Source organism: Mixophyes fleayi, chromosome 3, assembly GCF_038048845.1.
Source record: "Mixophyes fleayi isolate aMixFle1 chromosome 3, aMixFle1.hap1, whole genome shotgun sequence".
In the NCBI taxonomy this organism is placed as follows: Eukaryota; Metazoa; Chordata; class Amphibia; order Anura; family Limnodynastidae; genus Mixophyes; species Mixophyes fleayi.
The window spans coordinates 278819257-278839974 of NC_134404.1; the positions used below are offsets into that span (position 1 = coordinate 278819257).

The 20718-nt window shown below is 38.1% G+C and overlaps 1 protein-coding gene across 2 annotated transcripts in view; it reads left to right on the forward strand.

Annotated features, from left to right (window-relative positions):
* The window catches only part of LTBP1 (latent transforming growth factor beta binding protein 1), a 348337-nt gene that overhangs the window by 318633 nt on the left and 8986 nt on the right, over positions 1-20718 (forward strand). For both annotated transcript variants that reach the window (XM_075203670.1, XM_075203671.1), the window contains 6 exons: positions 1871-2038; positions 2358-2444; positions 4016-4144; positions 6426-6566; positions 10675-10845; positions 16212-16331. In XM_075203670.1, coding sequence (XP_075059771.1) covers positions 1871-2038; positions 2358-2444; positions 4016-4144; positions 6426-6566; positions 10675-10845; positions 16212-16331 — 816 coding nt within the window. The remainder of the gene's footprint in view (positions 1-1870; positions 2039-2357; positions 2445-4015; positions 4145-6425; positions 6567-10674; positions 10846-16211; positions 16332-20718) is intronic.

Sequence of the window (20718 nt, forward strand, 5' to 3'; positions counted from 1 at the left end):
GGAAAAACATGATACATAAGGTAGTAGAATAACATTTAAAGCTGTTGGTGGGGAAAGTGTGTGTGGATACTCTTTATCCGCCACCAATATTAAAGCATCCATTGGTGACTGGCATTTTCATTCAGCTTCCGGTGGGGTGGTACTGTAGGATTGAGGAGAGGAAGTCTAATACCATGTGTAAACTAGGTAAACATACTTGCTAACATGTTGAAGTTGTTCTCCGTGAGTTCCTGGAGGGTGTATAGGTGGAGGGGACGGGGCTTGACAAATTGTGTCATTTTGGCCCCGCCTTGTCATGTAATAAATATATAGACTTTTTTTTACTGCTGGTGCTTGTCCAAAATAACACGATTCCATGAGAATCACGTCATTTCACTAGGAAGTGAGCAGTTGCTCGAGGATTGTCTACTCTCCCGGGAGTTCAGGAGACCTACCCAGAATTCGAGAGTCTCCCGGACATTCCAGGAGAGTTGGCAAGTATGGGGTTAAATTAGAATTTTTAGCTTTAGTGCAACTAGCGGTATTCACCTCAGTGGACGCAGTTAGAACAACTCTTACTATAGTTTTACCATTGGATCTCTCCCAGCATGGAGCAGACAGTCTGTGTATTAAAGAAGCAATGATAAAAAAAAGTCATTTATGCACTATAAAGCAGCCTCTTTTTATTGTTTATACTGATCTCTGATTCATGAAGATTGAGTATCTTAGAGGAGAAGCCCCCAGAACTTTTAACCTGGTTTTAGGGTGTCACAGTAAGGCTCAAGCTGTACTATGTTAGGATCTCCATCGGGAGTATACCACTACTATTGGTGCTTCTTAATTTATTTTTTGGCCTCATATATTTGTGTGAACTCATTATAGCAGTGACAGGCAACCTAACACACTTCAGGTGGCCCTCTAACCTTCAAAAGGGCCGCACATTATCCTTAATCTCAGTAATAAGTTAAAATATGTTTTAAAAAAAATACATTTAGTCAAAGAAAGAATCCCTTATCTGTAATAACATAACAGCGGGCATTTTAAATAATCGTTACAAGCTATAACAAACAAATCTGGCAATACAGCAGGAAAGGGCTAGGGGCCACAGGTGATGTTTCAGAGGGCTGCATGGGGCCCTAGGGCTCCTGTTCCTCATCCACTGCTGTCAAGCACACTGCAAATTTTGTTATGAACCTAATAAACATATATATATCTATATATATATATATAGATATATATACATCTTTACATGCATGTTCACCACCAAAAGCATAACTGTTTCCTGTACATATTAATGCAATTATTTTTAATAAAACATGATTTTACACAATGGGCTGTTTAGCGATTTTTGTGTGTCTAAACTTCAGCAAAACATACAAAAAACAAAAAAATACCGGTACCCCATCCTTCTGCAAACATAGATACATGATAAGAAAATGCAGTTAAAAATACCATCAAATGTTCCAAGGATACTCATGTTTAATCGCTGGCAATGTCACTAGCAGACATGTAATATCAAACGGAATATATGCAAAAAGCTATAGCACCCAATCAGACATCTGCTTTCAATGTCTTACATGCACTAAATCAAAGCTAATTGCTGATTGGTTGCAATACGGCACATCTGTATTGGGATATTTTGTTAGTAAATATTGTCTATGTAAATGCTATCTCAAGATAGCATTACCTGAAATCTGGTATGTCAACAGATTTCTAGGCACAGTAAGTACTTTGTATTACTTTTATAGCAGTGCTAGTCATTGAGAAGCTTGTTACATGTAGAGATGATACCAAGCACTATTGTGAATTGCAGAGGTGCTGTAACAGAGCTATAGGAGGTATGTCATGCAGGTCTTTTATCTAGTTAATCTTTCATTTTTTTTTTTAATAGACGACCATTATGATGATGAAGAGAAGCAATGCTACTACAACCTGAATAATGTAAATTTCTGTGAGAACGTACTGACTGTAAATGTCAGCAAGCAAGAATGTTGCTGTACTTTGGGCGCTGCCTGGGGAGACACCTGTGAGATGTTCCCATGTCCTGTTTTAGGATCTGGTAGGTATGAACGTGGGCTCAGGGTATTGTCCTGCTTAAAATTTAATGTAGATACATGTATGTGTATTAGCAGAAATGGCATAATTTAAATTACATGTGGTTTATAAAAGAACCACTTTGAATTGTGTTGCAAAGCACAACAGCTGCATGCAATCATTTTCTATATCGGTAAATACTATAAAGTAGACAATAACATAGTAAAAGAAAAACTAAGCTGGAAAGATACATGAAGCTCCTACATAACTCACAGCACAGTACAAGAGTATCATGTAGCTATTATACAGGACAACATTTTATTTTGTATTTTGTTTTCTATTAGATGAATATGCAGCCTTGTGCCCTGAAGGAAGAGGCTACGTTCCATCCAAGGAGTCCCTCTATGAGGGCGAAGGCCTAACCTACCAAGGTTAAACTTCATATTACTTAAAGTTATTTCTTATTGCCTTTAATGTTCTCATTGAAATTAACTTCTTATTTTAATTGTATTTTGATTTCTTTGCACATAAATGCTGGTACTGGCAATGTATAATGAGTTTGCATAGTAGCTTTGTTTTAATGGTTGGGGGGAGGAGAAATATATGTGAAAAACTATAAGGTTAGATTTGCATAGAGGATGCCAGTAGGCTTGGTACCATTAATGCTTTTGTCCCTGCTCAAATGGGTAACGTTCCCTGTAAAATGTGAATTTAGAGACTAAGTGGGTGGTTAATCATCAATCACTTACCTACAAAAATAATTATCTGGAATTTTTAGCAATGTGATAGGACTAAGAAAAGTATATGGGTCTAGTATGACTGATAAGGTGCCCATGTCCTGCAGTTTCCCACATGTCATACGTACTCAGTTATAGATCTAGTCCTGATTTTTCTTCATGTCCTTTCTCTTTAAATTGTGAATAGGCCATTTACATGAGTTGTCCACTGTTGGACAACTATTTGTCAATAAAACATTTCTGCCTATCCCTGCAAGACACTGCTCATGTTACCTGAAACTGTGTTCCACACTACACAGAATGCTGCACACCTTTACAGGTTAGACTAGTGCATTGCAGGCCTTATAAAGCTAGGTACACACTACATGCACTAGGTACACACTACACGTGTTTCATCCAATTATTGTGCCAATCACATGAGAAACTACCGTTTGGTAAGATAACGTATTTTAGTGCACGCCCCATGATCATGTTTTATCTTACCACAGTACATTGTATTATTTGATTTTATAAACTTCCTAAAAATCACGATCAACGATGGAATGATATCGGGCAAATGTGGCAGTGTGTATGCATTCACGACTATAGTGTAAGCAGATCTCTATAGAGTGTACAGAGTCATGGGGGTATATTTACTAAACTATGGGTGTGAAAAATTGGAGATGTTGCCTATAGCAACCAATCAGATTCTAGAAGTTTGTAGAATGTACTAAATAAATGATAACTAGAATCTGATTGGTTGCTCTAGGCAACATCTACACTTTTTCAAACCCGCAGTTTAGTAAATTTACTCCTTGATCTATTCAGCATGAGAGATGAAGAGCACAGATCTAAAAGTAAATCGTATAGTTGTGTACAGATAAATCTGCATGCTCATTAGGACTTTCAGTCGTTGGTAAAATCGTTACAGAAATGGCATCTGCAGTAATTTTCTGTAGTGAATACCCAGCTTTTGATCTTCTATTCAGCTTTATTGTAGAGCCAGGACAGAGTAGCATATTTTCTTTACGAGGTGGGGAATGTGTTTTTGAGGAGAGGTTGTCCAGAAGTGATCTACTCCTTTAAGGGATTGGAAAATGGGGAATGCTTACTAGTAAGCATCATTGCTTTCATGTTTCATAAGGTTTGTCTTGATTGATCTGGTATCAGTCACCTTCACAGTGACGCTGGGTGATTCAGTGCTAGACTTTGGAGATGCTGCCAATATTCCCAATGTAACATGTACTAATTTTCTGTTTGATTCACTGTATGTGTCTCTGTTACAGATGCTGACGAGTGCATGTTGTTTGGAAAAGAAATATGCAAAAATGGCTTCTGCCTAAACACAGACCCAAGCTTTGAGTGCTACTGTAAACAAGGCACATATTATGATCCTGTGAAGCTGCAGTGTTTTGGTGAGTGAATTGTATTTCCAGGAGCCAATAATACATTGAAAGTATGGAGTACAGTTTCTGACTTACATCTCCCACCATGATAATGACGTTTAAGACAAGCACTGGAAGTCTGCAGCAGTTACTAGATTACTGTACATCTTCTATGATGCCCCACTGGCAAAGCCTCATGAAAGATGTACTTTGGCAGCAGCTGAAGTGTTGATTGCCAGTTTCTGCTACATTCTTTAATACATGTAAAATTAGAAATTACATTTACAGGCAATTTTTTTAATTTCCCTTTCACTTTAATATATGTCTGTTGTTTTTAAATATTACTATGTATGTCTGTATGTAAGCAAGTTGGAAATGGGCATGGCTATAACATGACATACCCAATGGGGTAGATTTATCAAACCTTGTCAAAAGAAAAAGTGGAATTATTGCCCATAGCAACCATCAGATTCTAACTATCATTTATCTAGTACATTCTAGAAAATGATCGCTAGAATCTGATTAGTTGCCATGGGCAACACTTTCATTTTACTTTTTCAGAAGGTTTGATACATTTTACCAATGTGTTTGAGTAATAATAGCTTTATATTCACCCCCTACCACCACAGGTGCAAATATGAAGGGACACATTTTTTACAAGCATTTCCTGTGTATTATCCCCCTATGCCCAACTCATCCCTAACATCTCCGCAATAATTTGCTGAACTCAAGCACCCAGAAATTGCCAATTACAGTAGTATCATATTACATATTATAACTAATAACAAGCAGTCTGGACGGCCTAAGTAACTAGCCCTGTGCTTATTTCTTCTACTATGTGCTCCAGCATCCAATTGGAGTATCCTGTTATTGAAGTAACCTCAGTGCTAGTAACCAATTCGACTGCAGGGTTTTTGATAGTAAATACTGTACCCATGCTGGTCTGATCCCCGTTAACCTGATTACAGCATTGGCTCAATGGAAGGCTTTGTACTCTTAGATTCTGTATGTACTTATTATACAATGTGGCAATATAATACAGTTGTCATTATAGCTATAGGTTGTACTGATTGTTTAAACTTTTATACTAGACATTGGGACTAATATGATGGACAATGGAGGATGTACAATGCTAATTGGGGTTATTATGGTGGACACCGTGGCTATTACAGATCTTCATGAGAGAGGTTAAAATCTGGGGTATAGAGGTGCTAATCTAGGGATATACAGTATGTGTGTCTCTAGATGTAAAAAAAAAAGAATCATATACTTAGCTTTCATAAGATCAGTTTGATTCTTTTGCTGTGCCAGAATTTGTATATGAAGTATACAATATGCTGAATTGTAAAAGATGTTCCCTTCTTATACAGTTGTAATAGTTAAGAATCATCATGGTTATTTAAATCTATTGTAATTTATTTGTCATTTTATATACTAACCGGTGAAAATATTATGCTAGTATCTGGAAACTGTTTTTTTAGCACCTGTTATGCTATTACTATATTTTACCGTACTGGGCCACTTGTTCAAAGGAAGTGGTGATACAACCTATGAGGGGTTTATTTCCAATATGAACCCACAACCAGGGGGGACATTAGGTAACAGTAAAGGACCATGCCCAGTATTGTTGTAGTTATATAATAAAATGTAACATTATTTTATAAAGTTGATGTGTTTGCTATAATGCAAAAATGTAATGCTTTGTTTGATTACATAGACTTAGTGAGGAACAGGGTCAGCCATGTTGCACAGTTTATTAGGTTTTCCAGGAACCCATAAATCAGTGATTGACTTGTACATATGAGCTGTTTTGCTAATAATGCTGGATTGATGCCACTAGTAAGGTTAGCACACAGATCCATTGTGGAATTCTTTCTTGCAAAGGCTGATTATCCACCTAATTTCTGTAACCGAATGCCACACTTTCTCCATACAATCACCTTCTTCTCTCTTCAAGTTTATACCACTTGCAAATCCCACTGTAGCTGCATAAGTGGAGAACACATCGACCTAGCAAAGTATCACAGAAGACAAAATAACATTTCAAGCCACAACAAAGGAATCCTTTGGCATATTCATCCCTCTATAAATGTATCAGGTTTCATGGCCTCATCTGATTATTTACTAAGTATTCAAATGCAGCTGCTTCACGCAGCTGATTTACTTCTGTTGATTTACTGTGGGCCCCCGGCTTACCAATGGAATTGAGCAACCTGGAAATGATCCCATTAAAGGTAACAGGAGCTCGATATGGTTCATTAATAGCAACATTTCTGGTGTAAATAATGTTGTGATTTCTATCAACCTTTAGATAACAATGAATGTGATGACCCAAACAGTTGTATTGACGGTGAATGTATAAACACGGACGGATCTTACAGCTGTTTCTGCACACGCCCTATGGTTCTAGACTCCACAGGCAAAAGGTGCATTAAGCCATTGGACTCACCTGGTAAGTTACTGAGATTTCGCAGATTCATTTTGCACAGATGTTTAATTAAATATGTTAAGTGCAAGAGCGCCTCTTGGGTATAGTCTGTATACAAATCAAATGAGTAATATATTTAAAGAAATAATCATTCTTTAGAATTTAATGTTTTTTTATTCCACATTTTTGTAAGAACCAGTGATTACAAATGTATTTAAGTTTTGTTGTAATACACTAGTAAATATACCATAGTGATTGTCATTGGAGCTTATGTTTACTAACATAGTGCTACATGTGTATGTGCTGTAACTCATAACAAATTAGAAATGTGCTTTCATTTGCTAAACTGATTTCATCATAATCTGATATATGGCTTACAGCACATTGCACTATGTAATTAAATAAATCCTATTGTATTCATTTATAGCATGCAGGCGATCACAGGTAAGTGTTCAATTTCAATCATTAACATTGCTTGTCACTTAAACATGACATTAAATGCCTGTCCTGTACAGTTTTTACCACAGAAATCTAAGCTGAGTTTGTGTTGTATGTGAATATGGGCTGCTCGCCCTAAAAAAATAGCCTTTAAGGGCCTGAGTCATTAAGGGAGAGCAAAGCATAAAAAAGGAGTAACATTTGCACCTGGGCAAAACCATGTTGCATTGGAGGGGGAGGTAAATTTTAAATGTTGGGACAGATTTATACTTGGGGTAGGACATGTCCTAGATCAAGTTTAAATTTCAGTGTAATAATAAAGCTAGCAAATATTTGTGTGCTAGATGAAAAAACAGCCAGTATTTAACTTATGTGCAAATAATAAACTAATTTGCACCCCTTAAATTGTAACATGGTTTGTCCCAGAGAACATTTACTCCTTTTTTGCCTTAATGACTCAGGCCCTAAGTGTTCAGAAAAACCTTTTTCTTTCCATTTTTAATTCCCACCTTTTTTATGTATGATAAAAAAAATACATTTGCAAAGGTGGATAGTTAGACTTTAGATGACCACTAAACCCCAACATCGTTGAACCAAGGAGTTAAAATACATTATACAGTGCTAAGGTGCCCTTCTACTGTTGCTCTGATAAAAAGCCAAGTTTTGCCTCCCAACTTCATTGCACACAACTGAAGCCAAATGTCTTTAGGACAGTGTTTTAATGGGAAGTGATGCAGGTGTATGAATTCACCAATCCACATAATGCATTTCTGCAACGTAAGTGTGTCGGTCTATCTTTGTCTGCTCTGTTAGAAAAAGCACCTCACACTGAACATGGGAACTTGCTGCAGAGGTGTGACCAGAGCATGGTGGACATATGTAGCTAAGTATATAGGTATATTAATTATCTCAGCAATGCAATTAGTTTTTACTTGGGCTACTGGTTTCCTGGCTCCCCCTGGCAACTGGTGGCATTAGTGCAGGGATCTCTGATCTGAAGTAGACCATCCTATAAGATGAATCTGTGAAAGCCTAACTAAAATTCATTTCCATTCAAAAAAATAAGACTTTTAGGATTAAATTAGAAAAACTAAAAAGAGTAATTTCCAAAAAAAATGCAAACCTACCTGTTCAAGAAACCAGATGTACAAGGAGAGCAGCGAATATTGTTTAATGATATTGACTTCTGCAAATGAAGACTTTGCCCCTCACTGATGTTTAGAAAACTGGTACAGCTGCTATGTCGTCTTCACACCTCTGTAATACTTTCCAAGTTAAGCTGTAAAAATGCTGATTTGTTGGTACATGTGTAACGGGGCAGATGGTTGGCACCCCAAAAGTAGTATAAGGAAGGATTCTACAGGCCCAGTGGTATGGTAGAGAGGCGAACACAACATGTCACAAAATAAATCACATTTTAGGAATCTTGGTTCAACAATATGCAAACATAAATCAACACAATACTTTTAGTGCAATTATACCGATTATACTTATCAGAAGAAGAATCAGCAGAGATGCTACAATTAATCCAGTTTGTTCAGGTTAGATGCTTTCTAGTTCACTCTATCATATACAGAACCCAATGGGGTAATTTATAATCCACAGGTTTAATGGAAGTTTCAGCTGACACATGAATCTTATTTACTTGTTCAAGTTGAAATCAGTAAAAAATCAGCAATCCATCTAATGGAATAAGCAACTCTCTCCCAGCAACTGTAGGGTTAAACAACTTGCAATTCTCTCATCAGCATCCATTTTAGGCAGTTTCAGTCAGCTTGTAGATAACTTTAAATACAGCAGATTTGGCTGGAACAAAACTTTTCCTTTAGCCAGTGCTATAACACATATATAACACATGATACCTCGTCTCCTCCTGTCTCTCGGCCATCTCATCTTGGATGTCCCAACGCTTCCTTAAACTCAATATTTCCAAGACCGAGCTTATAGTCTTCCCCCCTGCCAGGACTCTTCCACCTCCCCCCCTCTCTATTTCTGTTAATAACACTACCCTTGTTTCTGTCCCCCAAGTCTGATGCCTTGGGGTCATCCTTGATTCCTCCATCTCATTTAAGCCTCAGATTCTGTCCCTCTCAAAATCCTGTTACTTCCACCTTCGGAATATATCTAAGATACGTCCCTTTCTCACCACGGAAGCTACGAAAACCCTTGTTCACTCGCTTATTATCTCTCGCCTTGACTACTGTAAACTTTTTCTCTCTGGCCTACCTGATTCTCGCCTTGACCCATTTAGTCTATCCTCAATGCTGCTGCCTGCCTCATTTTTATCTCCCGCCGCTCTATCTCTGCGGTCTCCCTCCAACAGTCACTACATTGGCTCCCCATACCCTACAGAATTAAATATAAACTCCTCACCCTCACCTTTAAAGCTCTTAGTCAATATTCCCCTCCCTACATCTCCAATCTCATTTCTACCTACACTCCTACCCGCCCCCTCCGCTCTGCCTCTGACCGCCGCCTCACTACTTCACTGATCACCTCCTCTCACTCTCGTCTTCAGAACTTTGCCAGGGCTGCTCCCCTGCTGTGGAACGATCTTCCACGTTCCATCAGGTTAGCATCTACTCTCAAAGGCTTCAAGCGTGCCCTTTAGACTCATTTCTTTATTCAAGTCTATCAGTCCTTCTAACTTTCTTATCCTGGCTCTCTTCCCTAGTTAGTACCACCCTTTATGTGTCTTCCCCTTCCCTTTAGGTTGTTAGCTCTCATGAGCAGGGCCCTCTTTCCTTGTGTGCTCCTTCTACTGTTCCTTCACCCTCTGTACCTCTTGGCCTGCTTCGCTAGCCCTGTTTTCCCTGTTTTATTAATCTTCGGCCTTCTTGCTGATTTCTACCATCCCTTTCACTATCTGTCAGATATAATCTGATTTGCTTTACCCTGTCACCTGTGTTTGTATATATTTGTGTATCATGTTATGTCTTGGTTCTGTTTTTTGTATATGTAATGTACGGCACTGCGGACCCTTTGTGGCGCCTTATAAGTCAAAGATAATAATAATAATAATAATAATAATAGCAATATTACAGTCTCGGTCAGAGGTTTTACTAACACAGGTTGATGTCTCACTTAAATAACTTGAACTTAGCAAAGCAAAAGAAACTTATCTGTCTTAATGATTCCCGCTGACATCTCATGGGCCATGGCAAGTTAGGCTTTTCCAATGCTACAAAGGTGCTTATTTCTGGGCTGGCTGCAAACATCCCTCAGGACAACAAGTCAGCCATAGGGGGGAATTCAATTGGCCACGTTACTTGAAAATGTAACGCTGCCTGCGCACTATTACCGTTATTACGCTAGTAGTGCGCGTAAATACCGTTATTACGGTAGTTTTAACGCTGGCTTTTTGCTCGCAGCTCCCTGAAAGCCGGGTTAATATTACCGTTATAACGGTAATACGTTTAACGCAGCGGTACTTTGAGGGGAATCAATTCTCTCCATAGATTCAGTGGCTCGTTAGGGGAAGATCTTTCATTAGTTCAGCCAGCAGCCACACACATCACTTCTCTCTCTAGCCAGTCTGTTTTTGGCTCCTCCCCTTTTTTCCAAGAATCTCCCTGAAGCCATCCAGTATATTCTTGGGCACTTGGGAACTATAGTTTTCTGAATGAGAGCATCATGTAATATACCTGTGATTTGCAGGGTATCACACATGATATATAATCTGATTCTTTTACAGAACCTACAGAGGAAACAGATGTATTCCAGGATGTTTGTTGGCAAGAACTCAGTGAAGACTACATGTGCCGTCGGCCTTTGGATGGGAAGCAGACTACTTATACAGAATGCTGCTGTTTATATGGGGAAGCATGGGGAATGCAGTGTGCTCTATGCCCAATGAAAGACTCAGGTGCGGAAACAGTACTGATAATATTTAATGAAGAGTTCATTAAATTAATTAAAAGTATAAAATGGTACCACTGTTAATGATATGAAGTATAATGTACTATTTGCAGTGCACCACAGAGTAAAGCATCTAAATAAGGGCTTGTGTGCTCTTAAATCTATGAATGCACACAACCATGGGACTGATTACATCTAAATATGCGCAATAAAGATTCATGTATGACTTAGGGGTATATTTACTAAACTGCAGGTTTTAAAAAGTGGAGATGTTGCCTGTAGCAACCAATCAGATTCCAGTTATCATTTATTTAGTACATTCTATAAAATGACAGCTAGAATCTGATTGGTTGCTATAGGCAGCATCTCCACTTCTTCCAATCCACAGTTGGACTTGTACTGGCTATTGTGCATTTTACGGATGCAACTCAGTTGTGCTTGATCAGTCATACCCTAATACATCCATTTGCTTATACTCCCTCATTAACTGAACAACAACATGATCTTACATTGTTTTTTTTAAGTATAGTACTTGTTAGGCATATTTTCATTTCATAAACTTTTATTTAACATATTACAATGTATATAAAGTACATATACATTTCATCCACATTTTTTCCATTTTTATTAATTTTTAGTATGTTTTTTAAGTACATTTGAATAATATTTTTTAATAGATAAAGTTTTTATCCATATTTACATCCATCTATTCATTCATCTTTTTTTTAATCAGTTTCTTTTTCCTGTGCAGGGGTATGTTAATTTTTACAAAAACAAGAGTAAACAAAAGTTAAAGAACAGATAATACCCATTTTTTTTATCTGTTGCTATTGACTTAGTTGAATGTAAAAACTGAAAATCATAGATATAAACTGCAGCACTCTGGATGTAAACCGTAAATGAGAAGATGGAAGAAAAATTTATTCAAGAGACGTTCATATGCATTAATAAGAAAAAAACATGGATCCACACTGATTGCAGATTTTATACGTCTTTCCACCTGTAGAAAAAACTTACAATTACCAGATAGTAAATATTGTTTTGTCTGTGCTTTGCCCAGGCTATTTTGCTATAACCCAATTTTTTTTATTAAAAACATGGGGCCTGATTCATTAAGGATCTTAACTGAAGAAACTTCTTATTTCAGTCTCCTGGACAAAACCATGTTACAATGCAAGGGGTGCAAATTAGCATTCTGTTTTGCACATAAGTTAAATAGTGACTGTTTTTTCATGTAGCACACAAATACTTGATAGCTTATTTGTACACTGAAATTTAAAGGTGATATTTGTGTGCTACATGAAGAAACAGTCAGTATTTAACTTATGTGTAAAACAGAATGCTAATTTGCACCCCTTGCATTGTAACATGGTTTTGTCCAGGATACTGAAATAAGAAGTTTCTTCAGTTAAGATCCTTAATGAATCGGGCCCATGGACCTACATATGCCCATATTAACATTCACATTACTCCACACAAAATGCATTTTGGAATAGTGCTATATTACCTATTTTATTTAGTGTGTAAGCATGACTTCAAGTAGCCTACAATTCGTTTTTGGAAGTGAAAACAACTAATTGTCCATTTATCAAATGGTGTTCCTGAGTCCTGACATTGTTACTGATAAATTTATCCTAGCAATTTTCACAGCTAGAAGTTTCCTACTGACTTAGGATTTTAATGTGGTCATGGTGACCTGTAATATATATGTAGGGCCTGAGCCAGTAAGGAAAGGAAAGCAAAACATTTAGTAACTTTGCACCTTGGCAAAACCATGTTGCATTGGAGGGGAAGGTAAATTTAAAATGCGATAGCAGATTTGTATTTGGGCTAGGACATGTCATAGATCAACTTTAAATTTCAGTGTACAAATAAGCCATAAAGTGTTTATGTGCTACATGAAAAAACAGTCGGTATTTAACTTATGTGTAAAATAAAAAAAATAATTTGCACTGCTTGCATTGTAACATGGTTTTGTCCAGGAGAAAACTTTTTTTTTTTTTTACCCTACTTTCCTTAATGAATCAGGCCCATAATGTTCAATAATGTACACTGATTGATATATAATAGACAAATGATATCCGTATATGTAGAAAGGTCTGTAAGTAATATCTATCCATAAATGTTTAGTGATATCATCACTTCAGTATTCACTAGGAACATGTGTGTATCAGTAGGGTAATGGGAATGACCTCAGCCTACAGCCATGTGCATGCAGTTGAAGGATCTTCTCGGTGACTTATCATATCCTACACAGTATATTATGTCTTACACTGTATATATAAATCACTTATTTCCTGAAGAATTTGCTATCTTTAGTAATAGCATTGTTTTAATCCCCCCCAAAATATCAATTTAGCAGTCACCAGATGTATATATGAGCTACAAAATTCTATGTTGAATAATGCTTTTTCTCTGTGATGGCTTAAGTGGTTGCATTGGCTTTCAAATGAGCTTTTACACCTTGAAGCCACAGGATACATATATATTCTGGAGTTTCTCCAACACTTGATAGCCATCAGTAATATTTACTGTTTCCATAATACCTAATCATGGTTTCTGCTTGAGAGATTTATATCATACAACTGAGACAAGGGCGTAATGTCTCCACAGTAGAAGATAATTTGTCTTCCTGAAAAGCGTAGATAAAACCATGAAAGTGTTTGCTTAGACACGAGCAGAGCGCACAGTAGTCATTGCGAAATAGAAAACCTGAGGTTTTTGAAATAGTCAGACTCCCCCCTAACCGGTTCATTTCCTAAGAGCTCGCTGATGCAGCTCCCAGACGTGAGGAAGGATGTGTGGCTGCCTGATCAAAGTTGCAGCCATCTGGAAATAGGCTATAAATTGTCTTTTTCAGAGATGTTGCCTTAAAAATACCTCTGTTGTAAATTCCCATTTTGATTTTACACATAAATTATGGTCAGTCACTAAGAAGTCTGAATATATTACCTATAAATACCCAGACAATGTTGTACATTATGGATTTCTCCAAAAGTCTGCTTTCTCATTTAGGGGTCTATTTATTAAAAATGTTCTGATATGAAAATGTTCTATCACTGTTTACCTTAGTAATAGAAAATCTTAGATCGGGCAATTTCCCTCAAAAATGTCACCAGGCCAGAGCAGGGAGCCTCTGTGCATGCATGAGCCCAGACTTGTGCTTTCAGTTTCAGATTCCATTAAAAAAAATATTAAAGATATGGAATAAAATAAATGCTAACAAATAATTAAATTAACTTTATTTAAAAAAAGGAAAATTGCTTTATTTTAATCCTGAGATGTCAATAGCAGTCGGAGGACAGCAGCGCTAGTTGTATTGCTGCTTCTATGATAAATGGGCTTCCCCATAGATTGCATGTGGAAGCACAGCAGGTGGCTTTGATAAATGGGTAGAAGTCCTAGATCCTGCAAAAACTCCCGGTTTTGCAGGATTTAGGACTTTTGTATCTTTGATAAATAGACCGCCTAATTACCAAGGAATTTACATTTTAAGACACATACGCAGAAGCAAAGTGGAGAGCAGGATCCTTGCAGATCATTGGTAAAATAGAAGACACACCATGTATGTAGGGTTAGTCTGGTAAAGCAGAAAGCATGTGGACAGCAGGATCTCTGCAGATCATTGGTAAAATAGAAGACACACCATGTATGTAGGGTTAGTCTGGTAAAGCAGAAAGCATGTGGACAGCAGGATCTCTGCAGATCATTGGTAAAATAGAAGACACACCATGCATCTAGGGTTAGTCCGGTAAAGCAGAAAGCATGTGGACAGCAGGATCTCTGCAGATCATAGGTAATATAGAAGACACACCATGCATGTAGGGCTAGTCCGGTAAAGCAGAAAGCATGTGGACAGCAGGATCTCTGCAGATCATAGTTAATATAGAAGACACACCATTCATGTAGGGCTAGTCCGGTAAAGCAGAAAGCATGTGGACAGCAGGATCTCTGCAGATCATAGGTAATATAGAAGACACACCATGCATGTAGGGCAAGTCCGGTAAAGCAGAAAGCATGTGGGCAGCAGGATCTCTGCAGATCACTGGTAAAAAAAAAAAGAGACACACCATGTATCTAGCGTTAGTCCAGTAAAGCTTGTTATTTTTAGGAACCATCAAATGTAGAGCCCTTTTTTTAGATAGCGGTTAACCCAAAAATGACCACAAACCTACACTATGTTTAAACCTACCTCCCATTTGTAGCCATTTGATGTTGAAAAAGTTTGCTAAAGCTAAACCATACACCTCTTATGCATTTGCTGCACACCAGTCGATCTGCAAATATGACCAAGATTCTAACTGTATTTGCAGAACTCATCCAATTGTTAAATTATTTACTTAACGTCCCCTCGCCCCAATTTTTTGTTGCTGTTATCTGTCTTACTTTTACTATGGAAAATTTTGAATAAAAGTTATAGAAAAAAGTCTGGTCTGAGTCACCTAGTTTAAGACCTTGCAAATACTTACTCCACAAATTCAGAAGTCTTGTTTGCTTTCCCCAGATAGTACTTGTGTTAAAACTGATAAATCTCTTTTCAGACATAAATAAAATTAAAGTTCGTCAGAAATGTTGCAGTCATATTTTTAATGACTGGATTGCTGTACTGGGGACAAACAGCCTGGGGGTATGTCATATTTCATATAGGATATCAGTGCATACAAACATGCTTCTCTAGTGTCATGAGCTGAAATACTGTTACAGTCGGAAACTCCGTTCTTAGTTGTTATCATATTTGGGAAGACATTCCTGTGTGTGTGTGTATGTTAGTGTTTTTATCTTACCATTTGCTTTTCTTTAATATTTGAAGATTTGTGTTAATTTTTTCTTACTTACTCTATGTTTGCTGTTAACAATGTGCTTTTCAATACTTCGAAGGAACTCACACCTTCACCTACCCCACTTGATATTCTTTATGTTCAGGATGTTTCTGCTTTGTGATATTTTGATTGTTCAAATTAGTATTATTTATGCATATTAACTATTTAGTGCACAAACTGATATACTGTTCAAAATTAGATAACAAATATATCACATATATTATATGAAACAAAAACAAATCGAAAAACTGTTTTGGCCTTTTAAGCTACCACCAGCTAATTTTGGTAAACCGTCTTACTTTGCAATTCCTTCTTAGACTTCACATATATATTAAAATCAGGATTAAACCATGTTAAGCTTGCTTGACAAATCACAATGTATTTGTAAAGATGGTTTATTACTCTGTACTAGGGTATGATGTGCAAAGTGAATAGGGGTGAGTGGCAATGTCAACGGCAAGTTATGTGGTTTTGAGTTGTTATAGAAAAAAACAGTAAAACCATAACTCAGTTTATGCTAATAAATGTTTACTTATATTTTTTATATGTGCAGAGGATTATGCTTATCTATGCAACCTTCGAGTGCCGAGATTCAGGCAACCCTATGGAGAAGATGCCCTTCATTTTTCAGAAGAATATATAGCACAACCCGATCCATACAACCTTCCGGAACGTAAGTTGAACAAAGTCCTGAATTTCCTAGGTGTTAGTCTATGCATAGATAATCCTCTACCAACGGACCTATCTATTGCACTATTCTTGGTTTCTGATTACCTAACATCTCATTCATATCTCTATGTAGGATGGCAGCCACTGTTTCCACTTAAACTCACATATATGTTGTTGAGCTCTGACAGCAAAGGGAGACAATCATATTGCATTATCCTGACCTCACTCATATCTAAGTTCTTGGGGGAGCAATTTTTCTGGAAAACAGACCTTTATAAATAGTATGAATAGATATTTATGGGGAGGCTCTGGGCCTCTGCCTATAGAGCGAATAGATCATACTTACCAACTTTTGAAAGTTGGCTTCCGGGAACCTGCTGGGGTAGGTGGGCATGATGGGGGCAGGGCTCCAAAATTCCTTTTGCCCCCGCCCCCCGTGACATAATGACTCAAACGCGTCATTTGACAGTATTGTGCGGTAAATCGCGGCGTTTGGGACTTAATTCTGTCCACTTTACTAGGAAGTGGGCAGAATTCTGCCAGATGCGGGAGATTGCCACACTCTTCCGGAAGTCCGTGAGATTCTCGCAAAATGCGGGAGTCTCCCAGACATTCCGGGAGAGTTGGCAAGTATGGAATAGATTATAACAAGAGTATGTTTATGAGAGCAGTTATCTGTTCTATTCATACACATGCAGTCATAACAAACATCTTTAAGGTCTGATTTCTAAAATAATTGGAGGGAAAAACAGGCGGCTCTTGCAGAGTAGTTAAAACCTCCAATCTAGACTGTGGATGTAGTATAGTCACAAACACAGTGGATCACTGTATAACAGCCATCTATGGAAGCCAGTAAGAGATATTACCTCGTACACAACTACAGAACTGGAATCCACTGGAGCTACTTTCTGGTGAGCTGCACCTAATTATAATTTTCCCTCTGGAACCGGGCATCGGGCAAACAGATCATAAAATAAACAGACATGTTATTTTCATAGGTCATGCAGGATGTAGGATAAAGTTGCCCAGGGGGAATATATTCACTGTGGAGGTCACTGACAGACGTAAACTCGGATGACTACAAAGTAGTTTGAATAAAAATCTTTCAATAGTACTTCATTCCTTGGATCATTTCCACAAAAAAAAAACCTTTTCTTTATTTGTTCCCCGAATTCTTGGCCAGTTTATTGCCTTTATAAGTCTTTCTTGCTGGCTAACTAAGCACAGGTGTACCTTCCTTTGTAACTGTTCTGGCAATGGTACTAAAAATATCTAACTGAATAATATTCTACATATTTTTTAGCCATGGATACAAGCAATAGTAAAAAATTGATGAATAATAGAGATTTGGCTGCCAGAAGATACTTAGGGTGCCAGAAGCCATAGAAGGAAATGTGATTTTTGCTGCATCCACCACTCCATGTGTACATTTCATTTTTATAACTGAAATATGTAGGTTCCCAGAAATAATATTCATGATGGGTTTAGCTGACTGTAGAGCAGATGATGCTTCATTTACGGAATGTCAACTGACATTGCACTAACATGGTTTTCATCTGTAACAGTTTCTTGGTAGTAAAAACTGTTAGTACCTTGCTCTTCTTTGGCCAAAATTTAGCCACCATAGACTACAACTACTCACTTGGGTACAGGGAACAATATCTTTAAATTTATTTTTCAAATCATAAGTCAATAGGGAATACAAGATTATAGTAGGAAAAATGTGTAATTTACAATCCACATGAAAATGTGGCTGTACGGCGTATTTTTACTTATTTCACCTCACAGTTCATATATATTATTATATTATATTATTATTATTATTATTATATTGCACATTCCACATTCAGCATTTTCATGGACAACATTTTGAACATTTTTGGTTTATCATTGAATTGTGAATGTCTTCAGAAGTAAATCGCTATCCTCAAACAACTGGTATTAGATCTCTTATCCAGAAAGTTCAGACAACTGGAAAGGGAAAAAAAGTAAGTGATTTCTGGCGCTCGGTAATAATGTCGTACACACAGACCAGGGGGGAGATTTAATAAGCAGCGGTTTAGTGTGTGGTTTGCAAACCGCCACACAGAAGAGACGGTTTTCGGATCCAAAAGACATGATTTACTATCCTGCGGTTTGGACACGGAAAACTCAAACTGTATCCGATGTCTGGCGGTTTGCAAACCCCTAAACCGGATGCTGTTCAGGCCAAATCAGATGGTAAAAGTAGTTTTTTCTTTGGAGTTTGCCTACGTGGAGGACCAGGCTAGGTGTACAGTGCCCTGCTTCACAGGCCAGGCTGGTTCTCATAAGAAGTGTATCTGGAGATGCATCCAAGCCTCATTAGGTTGTATCTCCAGCTTAATATACACAGAAATCTAGATACAGATGCATTTTAGCTTGCTTGCAGGAAATGTATATGTTTACATCCAAAAAATAAGACGTACGTCCAACTCAAAATAAAACCCTAAGTGTTTTTTCCTACAGCCACTGTGAAAAGCACTGATAAACAATGTAACAAGGAGAGGAATGCCAGGGGTAGGGTAATGAAAGAGGAGTTTAATTTTTAAATGTAATTTTGTATATTTTTGTCATGGCCTCCAATAAAAGCCTCTTATCCAGTAAATACCAATTCCCAAGCATTTGGTTTGTTTCCAACAATAATCTTTTCCAAAATGCTATTACTGTCTGTTCCGACTCACACAACTCCCTGTCTCTAAAATTGGTATCCTTGTCTCCAAAATTAGCTGTGTATGAAAATCTTACTAGTATACTCACTAGTGTACTATTTTGTTAATAACATGCAGCATCAGCATGCTCAAATCCAAAGAACTCACAACAAGGTGATTACGCTTTGGCACAAGCATATTTGAGTAGGTCAGTGATATCACAGTGCCCACACAAGGGCAGTAACCTTACAATCTGTCCATATGACACGCTGATTTTAATGATCTCATTGTTCTGTATTCATATGTTCACATGGAGCAAACATTTATCTCCTTGAATAGCAGTCCAGACAATATTCATATAGTATTCACTTTGTGTTTGTTACACTGGAACTCTAATTCAAACAGACTAGGCAAAGCAGAATTTGGAAAATTGTAGCTTGATCATTTTGGCCAGATTCGTAACTAGATATTTTAGAACCTTGAACAAGAGAGAATACTTCACCCTTCCTCTCCACACTATTATCTCCAGCCACTTATCCCCTAAACTGTTCTCTCCCACCCCCTCTATCCCCCTGTTCTCTTCAACCTTCCCCCCCTTCTCTCCAGCCACTCACCTCCTGTTCTCTCCAGCCTCTTCTCCCGCCCATTCTCTGTAGCCACTTCTCCTCCCCCCATTCTCTGCAGCCACCTCTCCCCCCGTTCTCTGCAGCCACCTCTCCCCCCGCCCCGTTCATTGCAGTTACTTCTCAACCCCACTGTTCATTGTAGCCACTTCTCCACCCCCCTGTTCTCTGCAGCTACTTCCCTCCCCACGTTCTCTGCAGCCACTCCCCCCCCTGTTTTCTCCAGCCCTACTCCCCCCATTCTTTTTAGTGCTTTTCCCCCATTCTCTCCAGGCATACTCCCCCTCTTCTCACCAGCCACTCTCCTCTCCACTGTTCTCTGTAGACACCTCTCCCCCCCATTCTCTGCAACCACCTCTCTCCCCTTTTGTCTCTAGCCCTTCTCCCCCATGTTCTTTGCAGCCACCTCTCCCCCTTGTTCTCTTCAGCCCTTCTGTTCTCTGCAGCATTCTTTGCAGCTCTTTCTCCCCCTCCCATTTTCTGTAGACCACTCTCCCTCCGTTCTTCCTGGCTTCTCTCAGCTGCACTGAACTGGCAGCGACATACCGTCACACCGCTTCCGGGAGCTGGGCAGATGCTGAAATGCAGCACCACATTTAACTAATTAAGGCAAATAAAGATTGGGCATAGATCCTTGGGCGAACGCACCACCCGCACTGTCCTCGTTACGGCCCTGGTTTTGGAACCCAAATCAAAAACTCCAAGTTGCACACATCCCTCTAGCCTCCACATACAGTAAACACATGGTACAATTGCATGATCAGTTAAATACACGTTCATCAACTCTTCTATTAATATTGAGCATAAGTCAAAAATTAGGTAAGAAGCATCTCTATAAACACGGGAAAGTTATACATTGGTATTTTACATTGACTTACTACAGTCATGCAGTATCAGACTGTTGGCTGTCTGGACATTGAGCAGTATAGGTAACCTGAGAGCACTGAAAACTTCTATAATGGAAATGCTTTTCTCTAAACAGCTGTTATCATGGGGAAAGGTAGGATATTACAGTATATTCTACTTTATAATGATTCAAAGTAGTTTAGTTAAGTTATTAATAATGCTCAAGCATCAACAAAGGTTATTATTGGAACAT